This window comes from Bemisia tabaci, chromosome 9 (genome assembly GCF_918797505.1).
Source record: "Bemisia tabaci chromosome 9, PGI_BMITA_v3".
NCBI classification, from domain to species: Eukaryota; Metazoa; Arthropoda; class Insecta; order Hemiptera; family Aleyrodidae; genus Bemisia; species Bemisia tabaci.
The window spans coordinates 30,919,993-30,938,058 of record NC_092801.1 but is presented as its reverse complement, the minus strand read 5'-3'; the positions used below and the strand labels follow the sequence as shown (position 1 = coordinate 30,938,058).

Below are 18,066 nucleotides of genomic sequence, written 5' to 3'. Positions count from 1 at the left end.
ATATATTTTCATTTTTTCTTATTTTTTATCTTCTGCTTTGTTTGGTAATTATTTATGAAATTATTTAAAAAATGTAGAGGTCCCTTGTGAATAAAAATTTACATTTATAATTATAAGTTTCTTCGTAAGTCTAATCTGAGTCAAGTTAATAATTTCATTGTAGATTTAGGCTCACCTTTTAATATTTCCTATTTTTGGAATTTTGGATCTTTGTTGGGGCTAAAAAAAATCGAAATCGAATCGAATTTGTTGGGGAAATCGTGCGTAAAATTCAACCGCCGAATCCATAGAACGCACCGTTTGGCAACAAGGTCATAACCTGGTAGTTACAGTATTGCGCAGCCAAATTAGCATTAGTGGTCCTATCAGCGACACGGAATTGAGGATATCAACTTTATGAGGACCGCAGCTTTTCGCTTGTTAACTTTACGGCTCCTAAATTGCTGTTTGGATTAAAATCGGGGCAAAGGACTTTCCAGCACAACGCTGCCAGGACTCACAAATTGGATGTGCGCGTAAAACTAGAGTAAACACACACACACACCAGTTACCCTCGCACACACGAAAATAAAATAAACGTTTCTTGTAAAATCTTCTCTGGAGCAATGCAATTTTGCCAACGGAGAGCACATATTCATGGTGAGATTGTATGTTTACACAATTTTGTTTAATACGTATTTACGTTTCCCGATTCTGGCGTCTCGTATTGGCGACGGTTGTATGATTCCTCATCAAAATCTTACGTGGAGCACAATTTTTACAACGAAAATTACGGGGAGTAACTCTTGACAAAGATATAAACGTCTTACGATGCAGCAATTTCAAGTTTCCCTTATTAACAAACCATAAAAAACTTTAGTCAAATCGCAGACTACACACTAAACGTTACGATTGCCACTAATCTAGGATAAAGAGAAGCGCCTTCAACATACTGTGTAATCTCAATGCATAATTGTGATACCACTATTCGTGCGTCACGACAGTCATTTTGCCTAGCCGGCCAATTGAAGGCGAATCCTTGGTTTCCATCAAACCAGTAGAAAACTTACGAATCGAACCAATCTGATACATGTTTCTTAGCCAAAATTTCACGTAAATGATGGTTCGCCCAACGAAAATTTCTGAAATTAACTCTTAACAAAGATATAAACAGCTTACGATGCAGCAATTTCAAGTTCCCCTCATTAACAAACCATAAAAAACTTTAGTCAAATGCACAATAAACACTAAACGCTACCAGCGCCACTAATATTGCATACAGAGGTGCGCCTTCAACATGTTGTGTAATCTCAATGCAAAATTGTGATACCACTATTCGTGCGTCACGACAGTCATTTTGCATAGTCGGCTAATTGAAGGCGAATCTTTGGTTTTCAATGGACCAATAGACATGGTACGATTTTCTGCATTCTGATACATGGATTTTTTTTTCTCAAATTTTACGCATAACATGATTTGTACAACGAAAATGACCAAAGTAACTCCTAACAAAGATACTAACGTCGCAAACGGAGATACGTTGTTGCGCCCTTTATACATTGATATACATTCAGAATCGCATCAGGAAACCTTTCGATACGTGAACAATCTCTCACATAGAATTTTAAAGAAAAAATGCAGAGTTCTTCCGTTCGCACCTTTTCTTGTGCCTAATTTTGCAACCCCTGCAACGTGTAAAAACACCTAGTTGCATGGGGTAGTGAATGATAAAGGCTAAGGCAGAAGGCTTTTTGTCGCCTTTGCCGAAGGCGCCTAGTGGAAAATACCAACTGGCAAAATTCCATGAAAACATAACGAAGCATGAATGTATACTGAGGAGGTATCCGTCCGGGGGTTCCATTGACAAGATAAACTCCCTGCTCAAACACTTACTCTCGAGTCGGTCGTTTCGCACGAGCCCCTTCCAAACCGCCGGATACCACCTTTCCGGCAAACGGACAGCGGCGCCGCGTGGTGAGTTGATGGATCACGAAAGCAAGGACGAATTTTGACTTCCGAATATATTTCTCCACAGGTAAATGACGCGTAAAACACTATGCGTGCATTGAAAACGCGAAAAATTAACCCAGAAACAGGGAAATGCGCGATTAAATACGCACAACTTCTCCGAAAATTTAAAGATTGATAATGTGGAAGAACTTTCTTTTTCATCAGTCTCATCAAATAACGGGTGGTTTGGGGAGGGAGGGGGATCATATTTCGATGTTTTTTTCTTTTTATTTCTGCCAAAGTAAATTACTAATTCTGCTTATTCTTCGTTCCTCCTCACTGAAAAGAAAAATGTGCTCGGCTTAAGCATGGTGATTCTTGAATTTACCGTAAGGAATTTTTTAAATCTTGATTTAAGCTGAATTTTTCTTGATACAAGAAAAAAATGCCCGGGATAAGCAAAAAAGTAGTTTACATTAAGCGGCAAAATTCTGGATTCAAGAAAAAAAGCTACTTGACGGCAAATTTAAGATTCCTTTTTTTTTCAGTGAATTTATCAAATTTATATGTCCTTCTCTGCATCGAAATCTCGCTACCTCCATTTTTATCATAAATCGATCAGGAATTTTTTAAGACGACATTTTTAACATTTTTTTACGTTTTGCAACGTATATATACACTAAGACGCAGGGATCTTGATGTCATACAGTTTGACGCTCTAATTCAAGACGGATTAAGAACCTCGGAAATTGACACCGTCAAGACAAGGTCCAAGTCGGAAGCTTCCCTGATGGCTTTTGGGAGAAAAAATGATGCATCATCATGTTTCGTGCAGCTTTAATATTTTAAAACCTGCTACCGCGGCCACGCTTGATGGAAACAATCTAATCGTTTTCTGTCCTACTAAAAATGAAACATGTTTTTTAAGAACAAATTATATATTGGATAGGTTTGAATGTGAAAAACCACAAAGCCAAGTGATACAATAGCCAACATCACGGCATACTCAAGAATGTTTCTGCCTAAATCGAGTCACTTTTTTCTCTAATGAAAATCAAAAATCATGCTAAACGTTATTAAATACGGATGCCAGGATTTCGTGAGTTTTTGGAATACCGCTTTCTTTTTGTGCCGATCTGGATTTATTTCGCGAGGATAGCTCCGTTCTCTTAAAGGGTGCCTGTCATTCTTAATATATTGGAGAGCCTATTTCGAATTATACTGTGCAACCCTTTTGTTGTGAAATAGTAGAGGCTCCGTGGTGGTAGATCGGCTAGCGCGGAACGCGCATTAGCGCCTACAAACCTAAGAGGATACTTCAAACATTGCGCAATGCGTGAAGTATCCCCTTAGGTTTGTAGGCGCCAGTGGTTTGCACCGCGCCCCGCTCGGTGATAAGGTAACTAACGAAGTCAGCATTTTCAGCTCATGATTTTGAAATGTTTGCACACTCTGCATGGATTATTCTCTTTAAAATTGATAGGAAAAAAATATGTATTAAAGGAAAATACAGTTTGTGTTTTGTAAATATTAAGGTGCTTCCGTCATATGCAACGTCTCCATTATCAATGGCCAAACGCAAAATTACGCATCTCCGTTTGCAACGTTGCAGGCTCCCTGTCAACCTGTCCATATTTTTATCGTAAAACTATCAAACGTAATATTTTGCAAACTATACCTTGATTTTTCCTCTCGATCAGCAGAATTTCTGTGAATATTTAAAGTTATAATGTCGGCTTGTTTCTCAGGAAAAAGAGGAGGACAGGAGAGGAAATCTTGAAACACCGGAATGAAGTTACGTAGTTTTGCACTTTGATATCAGCGGATCCAGCAAATTGGCAACATTGTTTCTTCTCCATTTAAACCTATGGAAATGTATTGATTCTTCAAGGGGCTAGGTGCTCCGACAAGAATCGATTATTTAACATAGGTTTAAACGGAGGAAATCCTGTGTTGCCAAATTGCAGGGTCCGCTCCTGACCATCGATATCAAAGTTGTTTTATGAAAGCATGGTTCTATTATATGGACTGCGTTTAGCAGAAAGGAACAAAGCCACATCAGCTATTGTCTAATTTACCTGAATGATTTTTCGAAAATGTTAAGGGATTTGCCTCGCACTATATAGATGTAGAAAATTTACCAATATTTGCAAAAAAAAAAAAAAAAAAAAAAATCTGCACTATCGTGTTCATGTAAGAAATTCAATTGCCCGATCATTTTTGACAATAGCTGATGTGGCTTGGTTCCTTTCTGCTTAACAAGGTCCGCATACTTTTACTCAATCTGGGGCACCTTTCAAAATCGAACATAAATTGGTTCGCGTCAAGCAGAAAAGGAACCAAGCCACATCGGCTATTGCCGAATTTAATTGGGCAATCTAATTGTTTACATAAAAGTGGTTGTGCGGATTTCTGTGCAAATTTCGGTGAATTTTCTGCACAATGTGCAGAAAATCCCTTAAAATTTTCAAAGGAATCTACCCGGACGTTCTCTTGTGAAAAATTAAATTGCCCAGATAAATTTGACAATAGCTGATGTGGCTTGGTTCTTTTCTGCTTAACGCGGTCCAATTTATGTTCGATTTCAAAAGGTGCCCTAGCTTGAGTAAAAGTATACGGACCGCGTTAAGCAGAAAGGAACCAAGCCACATCAGCTTTTGCCAAATTTAACTGGACAATCTAATTGTTTACATAAAAACGGTCGTGCGGATTTCTGTGCAAATTTTGGTCAATTTTTCGCACAGTTTTCAGCAAATCCCTTAAAATTTCAAAGGAATCCACCCAAACGTTCGTCTATGAAAAATTAAACTGCCCAATTAAAAATAGCTGATGTAGCTTGGTTCCTCTCTGCTAAACGCGGTCCGCAATTTTCCTTTCATCATGCGCATCAAACTTACTAATTCGGCAACTCTCGTCTGGCTGGCTTAGCCACGGAGCATCCGTTGAAAAGGCTCGTGCTCCTTAGAGGAGAGCGCTGGCCCGGACAATGAGCACAAGGAATAAGGGTTTGATTTATCCTTTAATTTTATTAAACGCTTCGGCTTATAAATCTCGCTTGCGGCAGCGCTTTCCCGGTGGAAGCCTCAGGTTCCTTCGAAAACCGTCGAACCTGTGACGTAAAGGCGCATTTCGATTTCACTATGACCCCTTTGCTCCGAATAACGTCGTGCTGTCTGGGGCTCATAAGGAAATTGTGATACGCCCTTCCGTCGGAGGAGGGACGAAATGCCTCGATGAAGGAGATTAGAACTTGTGATAAGAAACGCATTCGATTATTACCCGGAGAGCTAGGAAGTAGGAAGCACAGGAAAGTTTGAGCACGGGAAGATAAGTATGCGCTGCCGTGTTGAGGCATAACGTCGTATAAGCATTTGTACATTGCCAAATTCCCTTTGAGAAAATATAAATACTCAAGAAAATCCATGGACATCACTGAAAAAAAAAACACATTGGATTTAGAGTTCAGACTCTTGAAAACATTGACAAGAAAATGGACTCTTGATTCAATCAGATTTAGGTTCAGCTTAAATCAAAAGGAAATCCGCTCAAATTAAGAGGCTTGGTTCTTGATCTAAGCTTAAATCTGATTGAATCAAGAGTATTTTTTCTTGTCGATGTTTTTAAGAGTCTGGACACTAGATCCAATGTGCTTTTTTCCAGTGATTTGTCCGCAATTTTGTCAAAGCATTTGGTTCGTATTTTGATAAAAAATATCGAAAAATTTAAATGAGGAATATGCATAACTTTCATCTAAAATAAATCTTTTCTGGGAGGAAATTTGGCAACGTTTGAATGCTCATCGGATCCTGGATCCGGCAATTTAAAGATTCGTAGTGCTGATGACTAAAATTGTACATTGGAGAAAGGGTTTTCTATTTTTTCTTGTGCTCAACGGAAAGTCTGATCAGTTGCTGTATCAGGCCTATTTGAATCGGTGAGAACGGAAATACACCAACTCAAAAAAATGAAAGTAATCAAGACTCACACAAAACTACACAGTAGTTGAAGAAGTTAGTTTGAGAAAAAGAACTTAGGTGCCGAAAGACAACTACTTAAGGTCACTTTAAATGTCCAAGTTGGAACAGATGCACTAACTTCAATGACCTTTACGAAAATGGACCACTAGATAAGGTACGAATTTCAGCATTCTGATACATGTTTCTTCTACAAAATTTCACGTAAAACACGATACGCACAACGAAAATTACCGAAATCAACTCCTTCCGAAGATATTTAATGATTCTTGATGCGTGAATTCAAACCACCCGCTCATGAAAACTCAATGCTCTACGTGATTCACATCGCGCGCTGAACGTTATCATGAACGTCTCTACGATAAAAAAAAATTGGGCAACCTCAATCTTGACGCTTTGGCTCAGCTATAGCAAATTGCTAATAGTTTGAACAACACATGGTGGGAAATGAACATTGCTCGATTAAGCAGCTTGCTGAAACCGTTGTAGTGCGCGATTTGACTCACGTAGAGCTTTGAGTTTCTTGTGAGCGGGCAGTTCAAATTCCTCGAAACCAATGTGAAATAAGAACGTTAATATCTCAGTTAGGAGTTGGTTTCAGTAATTTTCGTCGTGCGAATCGTGTTTTACGTGAAATTCTGGTTAAGGAACATGTATCAGAATTCTTAAATTCGTACCTTGTCTAGTGGTCCATTGACTCTTTTTAATGAAAATTGAGCATTTCCGAGGTACCGAGTTGGTGTGTTTTGGTTCTCACTGATTCATTTTAGCAGAGAGCGGAATGCCTAAAAGCAAATACTAGTGACACAAACTCAAATAAAAATGAAGGACAATTTCACGGGACGTATTTAATTTTTGAACCAGTAAATCAATACATAAAATGAGAGGAATTGAATAATATCAATGAATAAACGACGAAAAAAATAAAAGGGGTTCAAAACGTATGGACCGTCAGCGCCTTTTTTTTGCCGAAGAGGAAAGATGCCAATGAAGGGAGTCGAAATTTCTAGAGTCTTCTTTTGTTAGCATTGAAACAATATAACCTTTGCCTGCTGAGATGAATAATTAAAAAAAGATTGAATTCGGAGAAATGAATAAAAGAAGAAGATTCAATGTTATTCATTCTGGCTTCATCAAAGTCTCAACAACTTCAAGCGGCTCAAAGGGAATGGAAGAAAATTAATCATGAAAACAGTGGAGCTCGCGAACAAACACATGAATATGAACCTATTTTTCGAATTCAAATTTGAAAATAAAATTGTGTGATGATTTTGAATCTCTTTTGAGATGCGGCTCCTGATATTTTTGACTTTCTGAATATTTTTGAAGTTTGGCTCGGTGAATGGCAATCAATCGTAAAAATAAATCTTAGATACTATCACACAAGTCAAATGGGTCAGTCGCACTAGTCCCAGAATAAAATTTTGATGGTTTCAGCTTGTAGATTAATAAAAATTATTAAGATCTGATCAAACTCCCAGTTTTTAGGTCCGATTACACTGGAAAAAAAAACACATTGGATCTACAGTCCGCAGACTCTTGAAAACATCGACAAGTAAAAACACTCTTGATTCAATCAGATTTATGCTTAAATCAAGAACCAAGCCTTTTAATTTGAGCGGATTTCCTTTTGATTTAAGCTTAAATCTGATTGAATCAAGAGTCCTTTTTCTTGTCAATGTTTTCAAGAGTCTGGACTCTAGATCCAATGTGTTTTTTTTCCAGTGCAGAGAGGTACGAATTTCCTTCAGAAAAACATGGATTAGCTAAAAGTAATAAGATCTGTCTGAATAGCAATTCTCTACGCTCAATATTAACGAAGATCTCGCGCTTTAAAAAATCGTTTAATGACGTCATCCACCGCGGTAGCGCCACCCTTAGTTTGTTCCACCTTGCTTTCATTAATCAGGAGGACATACATGTTCACTGGTTACTCAACGTGAAACCCGCATGAAAGCAAGCAGTGGCGTGGCGTGCCTTGCGATATATCGATTGTTATGCCATTTAAACCTATGGTAAAGGATCGATAATCAGGGTGTTCGCAGCGAACACCTTAATAATCGATTCTTTACCATAGGTTTAAATGGCACAACAATCGATACATCGCAAAGCACGTCACGCCACTGAAAGCAAGGTGGAATAAAACTGAGGATGCCACTACCGCGGTGGGTGACGTCATAAACCGAATTTTTCAAATCGCGATATCTCGGTTAATATTGAACGAGGAAAGATGCAGTTTGGACATATCTTGTTTCTTTCAGCTGATCCACAAGAATCAAGCATCAAAACACAGCTCTACACTGAAAAAAAAAAGATTGGTAGAATTTACCATTCCTTCACGCTGTATTTCACACAGCGTCAATTTAGAATCAATTCTGCCAGAAGAAAGGTAAACCTCACTATTTACTGGTACAGATAACAGATAACCATTCCTTTGGCAAGATCGACTTGAGGGTTGGTAGAATTTACCATTCCTTCACGCTGTGTGAAATACAGTGTAAAGAAATGGTAAATTTTACCAATCTTTTTTTTTCAGTGTGTGACCAGCGCAACTGACTCACAGTAAAAATGTAGTCCGAATGGTGTTCATAGTATTAGTATGTTTGCTATTTAACAACGATCTTAATCAAAATAAATATTTATACCCTCCTCAAAAGTCGATTTTCGAACTTCTCGTCGTCTTAATAGGTTTTTCGGTAAAATTTGAAGGTCTCGTTGGCGGGTCATCTATTCTTGGAGTTGCAGGCGCAGTCGCAACACGATGGCGCTTGGCGGCACCTTTTCTTTTTGCCCCTCGTCTGGGAGTTGAACTTGCAGGGGTTGCAACAGAGTGCATCGCAGGAGATCGGGGAGGGAGGGGGTTTGAGTCGAGGTTTGGGGCAGCAACGAAACAACTGGTCCCTGCTCGGGCCATTGCAGACTCCTTGGTTTCCATTCATCCCTGAGAACCGTTCAACAGGAAGGGTTTAATAGCAACATGGGGTGAAATGGATTACATTTTGCAATAAGGAACCACTATTCCTCCCTCATTTTAGAAACAGCATGCATGTCAATGGTTTTCCTATGCAGAAATGTGCTTTTATTGAAGAGCTTGAGATAGTGGTTCCTTCTTGCAAAATGTAATCCAAATATGGTATGTAAATAAAGAATAAAATGGGGTTTAGGTAAATCGCTGATACCTTTAGACCAATCGGATCGCATTTAGCAAAATGGAATCAGCGCGATTATAGTGCCTTCAAAATCTTGCAACTTATTCTTTTTTATTAAAAATATTTAATCTGAGTACAGTATTAAAATTGAAACTTTTATTTTCCTTTAGAATTAAATTTATTTTGGTGGGAAGAAAAGTTGTTTGCTCCTCTGGGAGATTTTCCCACCTAATTATGAAGTTGCAACATTTTAATATTACTGTAATCAACCTGGTTCCTTTTTGCTTGATGCGATCCAATTACAGCCGTGAAGAGTATCTTCAAAGAGAATGCTTACGCTGCTATTTGTAATATGCAGTCCAAATTTGAAATGAAAACCCATCGTGTGAGAGAAAAATAACCGAATAAAATCTTCTGCGAAAATCGGGAGCCGCTACCCACCACCATCACAAATTAGCAGCCTGTGAAACATCAAAGCAGCTGAATATTGACTGATTCTTTTTAAAATAAGGGTGAAACTAGGTTTCCGATGATTTCTTAATGGCACATTCAGATCCCTTGTCCTCTACTCGTTGGAATTCGGCCACGGCCCCCTTATACAAGATTTTCCCTTGTACGTTAGGAAGTCTCGTCTTGACGGCATGTCAATATCTGCAACCGGCCTTGCGATATCGATGAATACCCATATTTTTTGTCCGCCCTTCCAGAGCATTCTAATGTCGCTACGCTTGTGCAGCTTTGGTTAACTTGCAAGTATAAACTGATCATCTAAGGAAGATTCATCTAAACTCTCAATAAACTATAAATTCATGACGGAAATTACCATTGTAAATCTAATTTTTTAGAGATCATGGATGCCAAGCAGACCATCGTGCATGACATTATGACAAAACAACTCATTTGGTATGGTCATGTCCAGAGAATGGCAGGAGACAGGTTGCCGAAGAAGGTCCTTGACTGGGTTCCTCCTGGGAGAAGACGCAGAGGGCGCCCAATGAAAGGTTGGAGGGAAGGGATTGAAGCGGAAATGTTAAGGTGCGCAATCCCCCAAGATTTGTGGTTTGAAAGAGAGCAGTGGAGGTTAGGGGTCGTAGAGCGCGAGGGAGTGCTGTAAAGCGACTTATATGTATGTAAATCTAATTTTTTGCAAGATTAATTGTGTATGTGTATAATTGTGTGCATATTGTGCAATAATTGTGTTGCATAAAATTATAAGTTGCACAATCCTAGCATCCTTGGAATGCTCTTGGTTCTTTGTTGCAAAATACAATCCAAGTCATCGATCGCGCCAGCGCATACCATTCTTACCTATAACATGATCAATTGTGAAAATATATATGGCTCACATTTTTTAAGGAAGTAACACAGCAACCGACACTGCTATTTAAAGATTTTCACATTGATTTCTTCCTTTAAGATGCCTAGCTTTTGCTTTCATCAGCCCGAGGAACAAAAGTTCTGAAAAGAAGAAGCTCCGGTTAGCTGCAAGTTGAAAAGGAAGTCCCTGATGCTTTGAGCGAAAAAAATGAAAATGCTACTCCTGAATGGATGACAATAGTTATTCATTTTTCAGAAATTCGTATTCCCATTCACTATCTTCATTTCTCATTTTCCACATCAAAAAGTGTTCGGCCACAATCTCATCAATTACATCTGGCCAATGGTCCAATGGCTAAAGTTAAATTTTCCAATTCACCTACACACACCTTTCGGTTCATTACATAACATCATCATCATTCATTGTTTCGGTTCACATATTTTATCGGTTCTTAACAGGCACTAGCATGTACATTTTTTCAAAATCCTCTGTATCCATCTATATCTCCGTGGTCGATGAAGTTTAAAAAGCTGAAACTTTAAAATCGTTACGACTGAATAAAACACGCTTAAAAATTAGGGAGCGTGAGGGCTTGATCCCAGTTAATTCCAATTATACTTATGAAATATGGGGACAAATTCGGAAAACCTAACAACATTAATAGCTGAAATCAAGGGTTGCCCCTGAAGCTCCCAAATATCGTAGGTAATGAAAAGCCGGCGGTATCAGCTTGCACAACTGGTGGCATCTTGTTACCTGCAGGCACGCCGTCCAGTATCTGCGAGACAATTTCCAACATTCCGGTGCTTCGATTGGTTGCCTTGCCAGGGCTAACGGCGCTGATATTTTCCCGAGACTCAACGGCCCATAAATCATCAGCGTTTCCACATCGACAACCACTATGACAACTTTGACCACCATGACCACTATGACCATTTTGACCACCATGACCACTATGACCATTTTGACCTCCATGACCACTTTGACCTCTATGGCCACTTTGGCTTCTGTGACCACCGTGACCAGCTGGAAGAATATTTTCAGAAGACTGAACAGCCCAGAGATCATCGGTATTGCCACAACCACAACCACATTGACCACCTGAAAGAATTTTCAATTTTTCAACGGAAAGAGGTAGACATTTCTCACGCTTATATGTGGTACATCAATAAGTGTGTGGAAAACTACTAAAGAGTGGACTGAAGATTTGTTTTTAGATTTTTTAAAACATGGGTTCAACATCTGAATGAGCGCATCGGGATAATCTGAAATGCATTCCTGCAAAAATCTTATCAAAAATTTTAAATTAATGTGCAAGGTGTCCAGATGATTGTACGAAACGAAGCTCCAAAACTTGAAATTGAATCTTTTTCTAGAGTTGCGTATACCTTTGGTGATTTTTCCTTGCATCCAAATCTAAAAGTTGGTATGTAATTTGCCGATTTTCAATAATGAAAGTATATACAGAACTTGGAATTTTTGCCTATTTTTGAAAAGGTCAGAAAAAATTGAATCGAACATTGTTCTTTGAATTATTTTGCCCCAGAGTAATTTCTATTTCCATTGCCTTGCATTTGTATTAAAATTGTACGTCTTTGTATTTTGCAAATTAAAAGTTTTACCAGATGTCAAACTCTCAAGGTGGGGACAATCGTAACACAAGCTACAGTTGCTACCTCGCCTCTTCATAATCGACCTTTTCGTTTTGCCGAACAGCTTCATGTATCGGGGAATCAGGTTGCAACCTGCAGCAAGAAAGATACACTGTTAAAAAAAATCCATGCAATTAGAATGCGTTTTATTTGGTACATTTTTCAAAGTTCAAACTTGGCATGCCTCTATTTGCATGGTGAATTACGTTCAACCAGGAAAAATCACGACGAGTAGACACGTCACATCCCGTGAAGTGGACTTGATGAACTACATTTTGCAGTTGGGAACTGCAATTTTTGACTCGCTCATTAGAACGCTTATGTGTATAGGGAAACTAATGGTACATACTTTGTTCCTAACTGAGCTGATCAATTGAAGTTCCTAGTTGCAAAATGCAGTCCACATGTGCACCAAGCTGCACCTCAGAAAAAATGTACCAAATAAACACTCCGGTACTCCAGTGCGTTTAATTTCTTTAACAGTGTTTATCTTTTTCCCCAGTCATGTGTCCCCTTCAAATTCCTAGTTGAATTTCCCATTAACTTATATCAAATAACATTGCTTGCTTTTCCAGGATTAGTAAACACAAAGACGGGTTGGTAACAGTTAGGGAGAACTAGGAAAAGTCAGAAAATTTGGAGAACTTGGAAACTCCGGGAAAAGTCAGAGAATTTTTTCCATTTCGGAAAAAAAGACCATACTAAGCAAAAGGTAACAATAGAAAAAACAACTTAATCGGCCCGAAACACTAACAAAGAAACAACTTAAAACGGGACTAAGGCCGCACACAGTAAAAAGAAACATACAAAATAAAATGAAAAGCCCGGTACGTTTCGCAGGGATCACACCCGCATTTTCAACCGGCAAAACAAGAAAATTAAAAGAAGGACACTATCATCCTCACCGTTGTTATTGTGAGACTAAACAAAAAGGTAACACAAGCATTTGATTTACGTCCAAGATACAGGCCTTTGCATTTCGAAAACTGAATGATGTTTCATTTGAAAATTTTACGAAACCCCGTGAATTAGTTGAAACTTGGAAACTGTCGAATGGATCGCGTTACGCAGAGAGAAACCGAGCCTTATCATCAAATTTGGAATTTTAATTTTTTTTTAAATTGTTTAAAACGGTTGTGCGAATTTTCGTGCGAAGTTTGTCGGTGAATTTTAAGTAAATTCCTTAAAATTTCGAAGGAATCCACTCAAACATTCTCTTGTAAAAAATGTAATTGTCTAATTAAATTTGGCAACAGTCGATGTGGCTTGGTTCCTTCCTGATAAACGCGGTCCAAATTTCCATTCGATAGACTTAAGATCCTGGACCAGGGCTCTTGCGGCGCTGCAGGAGAATTTCTCAGATAGTTGGTTTGCCGCAGGCCGCATGCATAACATCAACGAGATTTTCATGACCTTTCGAAGAGTTGGAGCAGAAAATCAGGAGGTCGGGCCGTGCTAATTATGAGAGCAACTATTCCCATGGTTGCCTTCTTGGTTGGTCGTAACTAGTGACGCATTGAGCAAGATGCCTCCTCAAAGGACAAGAGGACCGCGTTAAACAGAGAGGAACCAAGCCACGTCAGCCATTGCCAAATTCAACAAGGAAATTGCATTTTTTACGAGAGAACGTCTATGCAGATTCCTTTGAAAATTTTAAGGAATTTGCTCATGAAGAAAATTCACTGAAATTTGTCCAAAAATCTGCACAACCATTTTCATGTAAAAAATTAAATTGCCAGATTAAATTTGGCAATATCTGACGTGGCTTGGTTCCTTTCTGTTTAACGCGGTCCAAGTGTGCGCTGATGATGCGGTTCTTTCGTGCACAATTATACACTAGAGAAAAACTCTTCAGAAAATCGAATTCTGATGATAAAAACGCGTGGCAGTAATTTTCTATCGCATCGCGGGTTCAACTGGTAATATAATTGTAGTTCAAGGCGAGTGAAAGAATGGTATGCGCTGGCGGAGTAAATGACGTAATTTGTATTCTTGAAGGTATCCTTTCCTCAATATTGTTTTATACGTAGCACTTACATACAAGAATATAATGTATTTAGTCTAAAACCGATTCCGGCTATTTGATACGCGTTAGCCTTCAAGAAACGATTCTGCATTTTCTAGTTACGGATCCGTTTTTTGGTGTGTGACGTGTTCTTTTTTATTTGCACCATTTGGCAACAATACTGTCATGCAACACGACTCACCCGAATTTCAAGGATTTCATGGCTGACAAGATTGTAAATGCAACGTATAAAACCTTTGAGACTAAAAACGCCGCCATTACCTGTGCGTGAGATAAGAAAAGCTCCTGCAATTTTTGTGTATGCAATATGGACATCTCGAGAACACGTATAGTTGCATTCGGATCTAGTTATTGAAAAATTCCATTGTCTCCGGTTGTGGTAACAAAACGTGTCACTCACTGCATTCGCATGAAAGAGATTACTGTTTTACTACAATAAAAACGCAAAATACGAGGAAAAATAAATTGAGAGTTTGGAACATGTAGGGTAAGTTCCCACCTACCTTAAAGTTTGGCAAAAGCATGAAATTTTCCGCATTTTGTACTTTTTAAAGTGTCAAATTATCGTAATCCCATGCAAGAATCCATTCCCAAAGTGACACCACTGAATTTTACTCGGGATTGGCAAAAAGACAGCAGCATAGCACGGGGCACAGTGGATCGATTCAATTAGAGAGGTTGGACATTAAATTTTTTGATAACATTTTGATGTTTATTTCGTCTCATTTTAAATTTCAAGGGGTGCTAACAGGAGAAAATGTTTCAAGGAAATCAATGGAACCACTTTTAGAACCACAAAATTGTATCTAAACAGAATTATAAGCTTTAAAGTCTCCAAATTTTGCCCGACCTTTTCTATTGCTTCGATCCACTCTGATGTGCTAAGGAAAAACGTCGTGTATGAACCTTCATGCGTTGCCTGATTCCCCTCAATAAAAACCGAATTTACTGGAAATGTTTTGAATGTTTTGCTTCAATTTTTCAGACGACTTAGTTCGCAATTTGATCTAAAATTACTGGGCAATTTTAATTTTTTACATGGAAACGGTTGTGCAGATTTTCTTGCAAATTTCAGTGAATTTTCTGCACAGTACGAAACAAATTACTCAAAATTCTCAGAGAAATCCGCTCAAACGTTCTCTCGTAACAACATTAAATTGTTCTGTTAAATTTGGCAAAATCTGATGTGGCTTGGTTCCTTTCTGTTAAACGCGGTCCAAATAGGAGTAACTCTCCTAAAAAATACATGATTAATTCGGGGAAATTTGGCAACTCTCAAATGTTCATACGGTGACCTTCCCGAAGACGGCAGCACTGTGTGGGGGTTCTAATGAGAAAAGTTTTGATACTGACCGTCTTGTCCGGTCATCCGGTTGCAGGTGGGTCTAGTAAGGCAGAGCCGGGATCTGCCCCCGGGGAGGCAGAGCTGAGCGGCCCTGTTGACCCGGAGGGATGAGGGTCGGGCCGGGGACGGGCAGCAGGGGTTGCGGGGGGCGCCGCAACCGCCCGTCCTCGCCCTGCAGGGCGCCGCTCCGCACTTCCGCCCTCGCTCGTTGCCGCACGGGGCCGGGCACCCTCGGGCCGGTCCCTTGCTCGGGCAGCACGCGGCAGCGTCGTCAGCATCCTCCTCGCACCGCGGCTGGGACTGCTGGCACTTCGGCTGGGACTGCTGGCACTTTGGCTGGGACTGCTGGCACTTCGGCTGAGACTGTTGGCACTTCGGTTTCTGGCACTTGGGCTGGGCCTGTATACACCGCGGTTGAGATTGTTTCGGACACGCGGGCTGGGACTGGATGCACCGCGGTTGAGGAGGTTTCTGGCACTTGGGCTGGGACTGTATGCACCGCGGTTGGGGCTGTTGCTGGCACTTTTGCTGGCACTGCGGGGGCTCCTTGCACTGCTTGCAACTCTGCGATTGATTCATCGAGGGCATTCTATTGCGGGGGTCGGTTGTTCACCATTGGTGGCGCTACCTGGAACCGGAATGAATACGGCTGCGTATAGACTGAAATGGTGGCTGAAAAATGATTCCTAAAATTGAACCTATTATTTTCCAAATCGTGTAAGCGCCAATCTCTATTTTGGTGGTAGAGGGTTTGTTTTTCCAGGGTTTGTTTTTATACTCAATCATGTCTAATTTCAAATCAGCCCTCTAAGAGAACATACATTTTTTGGAATTCGAAGATTGTCAACGAAGCGAATAAAACGGGTTTTCTTGTTTTTCTCGCATTCGCAATTTTGGCGCTCACGTGATTTGGAAAATAATCGGTTCAATTGACGTATCAATTGAGCCAAGTTAACCGAAAACGCATCTTGTCAAATTTATGACCAAAAACGAGGGGAAAATTATGAAGGCATAACTACACTATTCGGGAGAGCACGATTAGGTTACGCGTAAAAATCGCCTTCAATCAGTGATGATACCAAAGCTCACACCCGTGGTTGAATAATTGTATCTGTTTTTATCTGGTCGTGTTGACTTTGAACCGTGCACATGCACTGCCATTTGGATAGAGTTGAACGCAAGTCAAATTTTTATCGTCTTGTGTTTTATATCTTCAGCATTTTTTCAAAGTGGTGAAATGGTGCTGGGTCCAAACCATTTCGCGGAGAAAACAAGGCCAAAAAGTTCAAAAAATTACAATTTGAGTCAAAACAATTTTTTTAACTCTTGGGTACCAGTACAAAACTGAGGGGGAGAGTGTTCAGCTCAGGCAGTTTGCTTTGGAATATTATTTTTTCCTTCCTACTGTGACATACCCCACGGGTGGTGTTAGTGGTGTCAAAATCTGTCATCCAAAGTAAACACGCCGTATATCCATTCAACACTTTTTCTTTTTACCTGACAAAATGCTGTTTTACAAAAAACCTAACAAATACCACGACTTTTAGAATTCTAAATATCCTCTATTTTTTCAATACAACTCCGCCACACTATTAGGACATAAACATGAAAAAAATGAAGCCTTGTGTCAATATCCTGTAACAGAGCAGTACGTGCTGAAAAAATGGAGGTATACGGACGGTCAAAATGGTTTGAATGGAGGTACGGACGTTTTTGCCGTGACGGACGGTAGAATGGAGTTCGTTCATATGCAATACTCATAGTCTGAATATCTCGTCCCCCAAGCTAATAGGGAAAGAGGAAGCTAGCCAATAGGGAAAGAGGAAGTTAAAGTTATTAGGGGGCTTTAAAATTAGATGACGTTTTATTTTGAGACAGGAAAAGTTAGTAGAAAATCGGACACATCTCTCGTATTAGGTGCATTGTAATGAAACAGGTATAATGGATGAACTAACCTCAAATTATGATACTTCCTAAGTTTCCGACCTTCCGAACTTGTGCAGAAACTAACCTCTGGCACTCGATCACTCATCTGTCAGAAACACTTTCAATCGTGGAAAATTTGGATACTAAGATTAATTTTGAAGGTTTTTTTTTTAAATTTTACTCTCGGCTTTCACTTGTAAATTTTGAAGAGAATTCCGAAAATCCCGAAAGGTGTTGGTAGTCAACGGAAATTCAAGTCATTTTTCACATTGCGCGGGATTTAAGGTTCGGCCGGCGAGAGAACCGACGTAACGGCCGTATCCAAGGTTACCACAGATAAAAGAAAAAATGGATCGTATTTGATAGCGGTTCGATGTATCGTTTGCTTCAAACAATAGAACATAACCTCAAACAAAATTTTAGGATTCAAGTTGGAAAAACTGAAAAAATTTCTCTTTTGATTATCATTTGGTACTCGAAAGAATAAAAAATCAATCACTTAACACCCGTTCCCTCAGATTTCTAAATTGCCGTTTGAGGCTATGTTTACATGTTGACAAAATCGATATCGATACAGTCTCACCTGTTACATATATCAAATACGATCTATGATTTTCTATGATGCAAGAGAATCAAGTAAGGATTCATCCCGGTTTTTTTTTTTTTTTTTTTTTTTTTTTTTTTTTTTTAATGGGCCATTAAACCAGGTCCAAATTAGAAAAACAAATTATTGCTCCATCTTCTCAT

The 18,066-nt window shown here is 39.3% G+C and overlaps 1 protein-coding gene across 3 annotated transcripts; it reads right to left on the bottom strand.

Annotated features, from left to right (window-relative positions):
* Positions 1-6,736: 6,736 nt before the first annotated feature.
* On the bottom strand, positions 6,737-17,652 carry LOC109030433 (uncharacterized). Of its 3 annotated transcripts, XM_019041390.2 has the most exons (6): positions 17,349-17,651; positions 15,402-16,021; positions 11,993-12,115; positions 11,127-11,471; positions 10,399-10,510; positions 8,706-8,844 (listed from the first exon to the last, which is right to left on the bottom strand). In XM_019041390.2, exons 2-5 carry the CDS (start codon positions 15,979-15,981, stop codon positions 10,437-10,439), a joined length of 1,122 nt encoding a protein of 373 aa, XP_018896935.2. In that variant the 5' UTR covers positions 15,982-16,021; positions 17,349-17,651; the 3' UTR covers positions 8,706-8,844; positions 10,399-10,436. The 3 variants fall into 3 exon arrangements, with proteins under 3 accessions (XP_018896931.2, XP_018896934.2, XP_018896935.2); XM_019041386.2 differs by lacking the exon at positions 10,399-10,510 and having other exon boundaries at positions 6,737-8,844; positions 17,349-17,652; XM_019041389.2 differs by lacking the exons at positions 10,399-10,510; positions 11,993-12,115 and having other exon boundaries at positions 6,737-8,844; positions 17,349-17,652.
* Positions 17,653-18,066: the final 414 nt, after the last annotated feature.

Excerpts from the sequence above, each read along its gene's own strand:
- LOC109030433 (XM_019041386.2), bottom strand. The coding sequence starts at position 15,981 with ATGCCCTCGATGAATCAATCGCAGAGTTGCAAGCAGTGCAAGGAGCCC. Across the intron at positions 12,116-15,401 it reads CCGGATGACCGGACAAGACG|GTTGCAACCTGATTCCCCGA; the intron begins GTCAGTATCAAA and ends TTCTTGCTGCAG. Across the intron at positions 11,472-11,992 it reads CCTTGAGAGTTTGACATCTG|GTGGTCAATGTGGTTGTGGT; the intron begins GTAAAACTTTTA and ends AAATTCTTTCAG.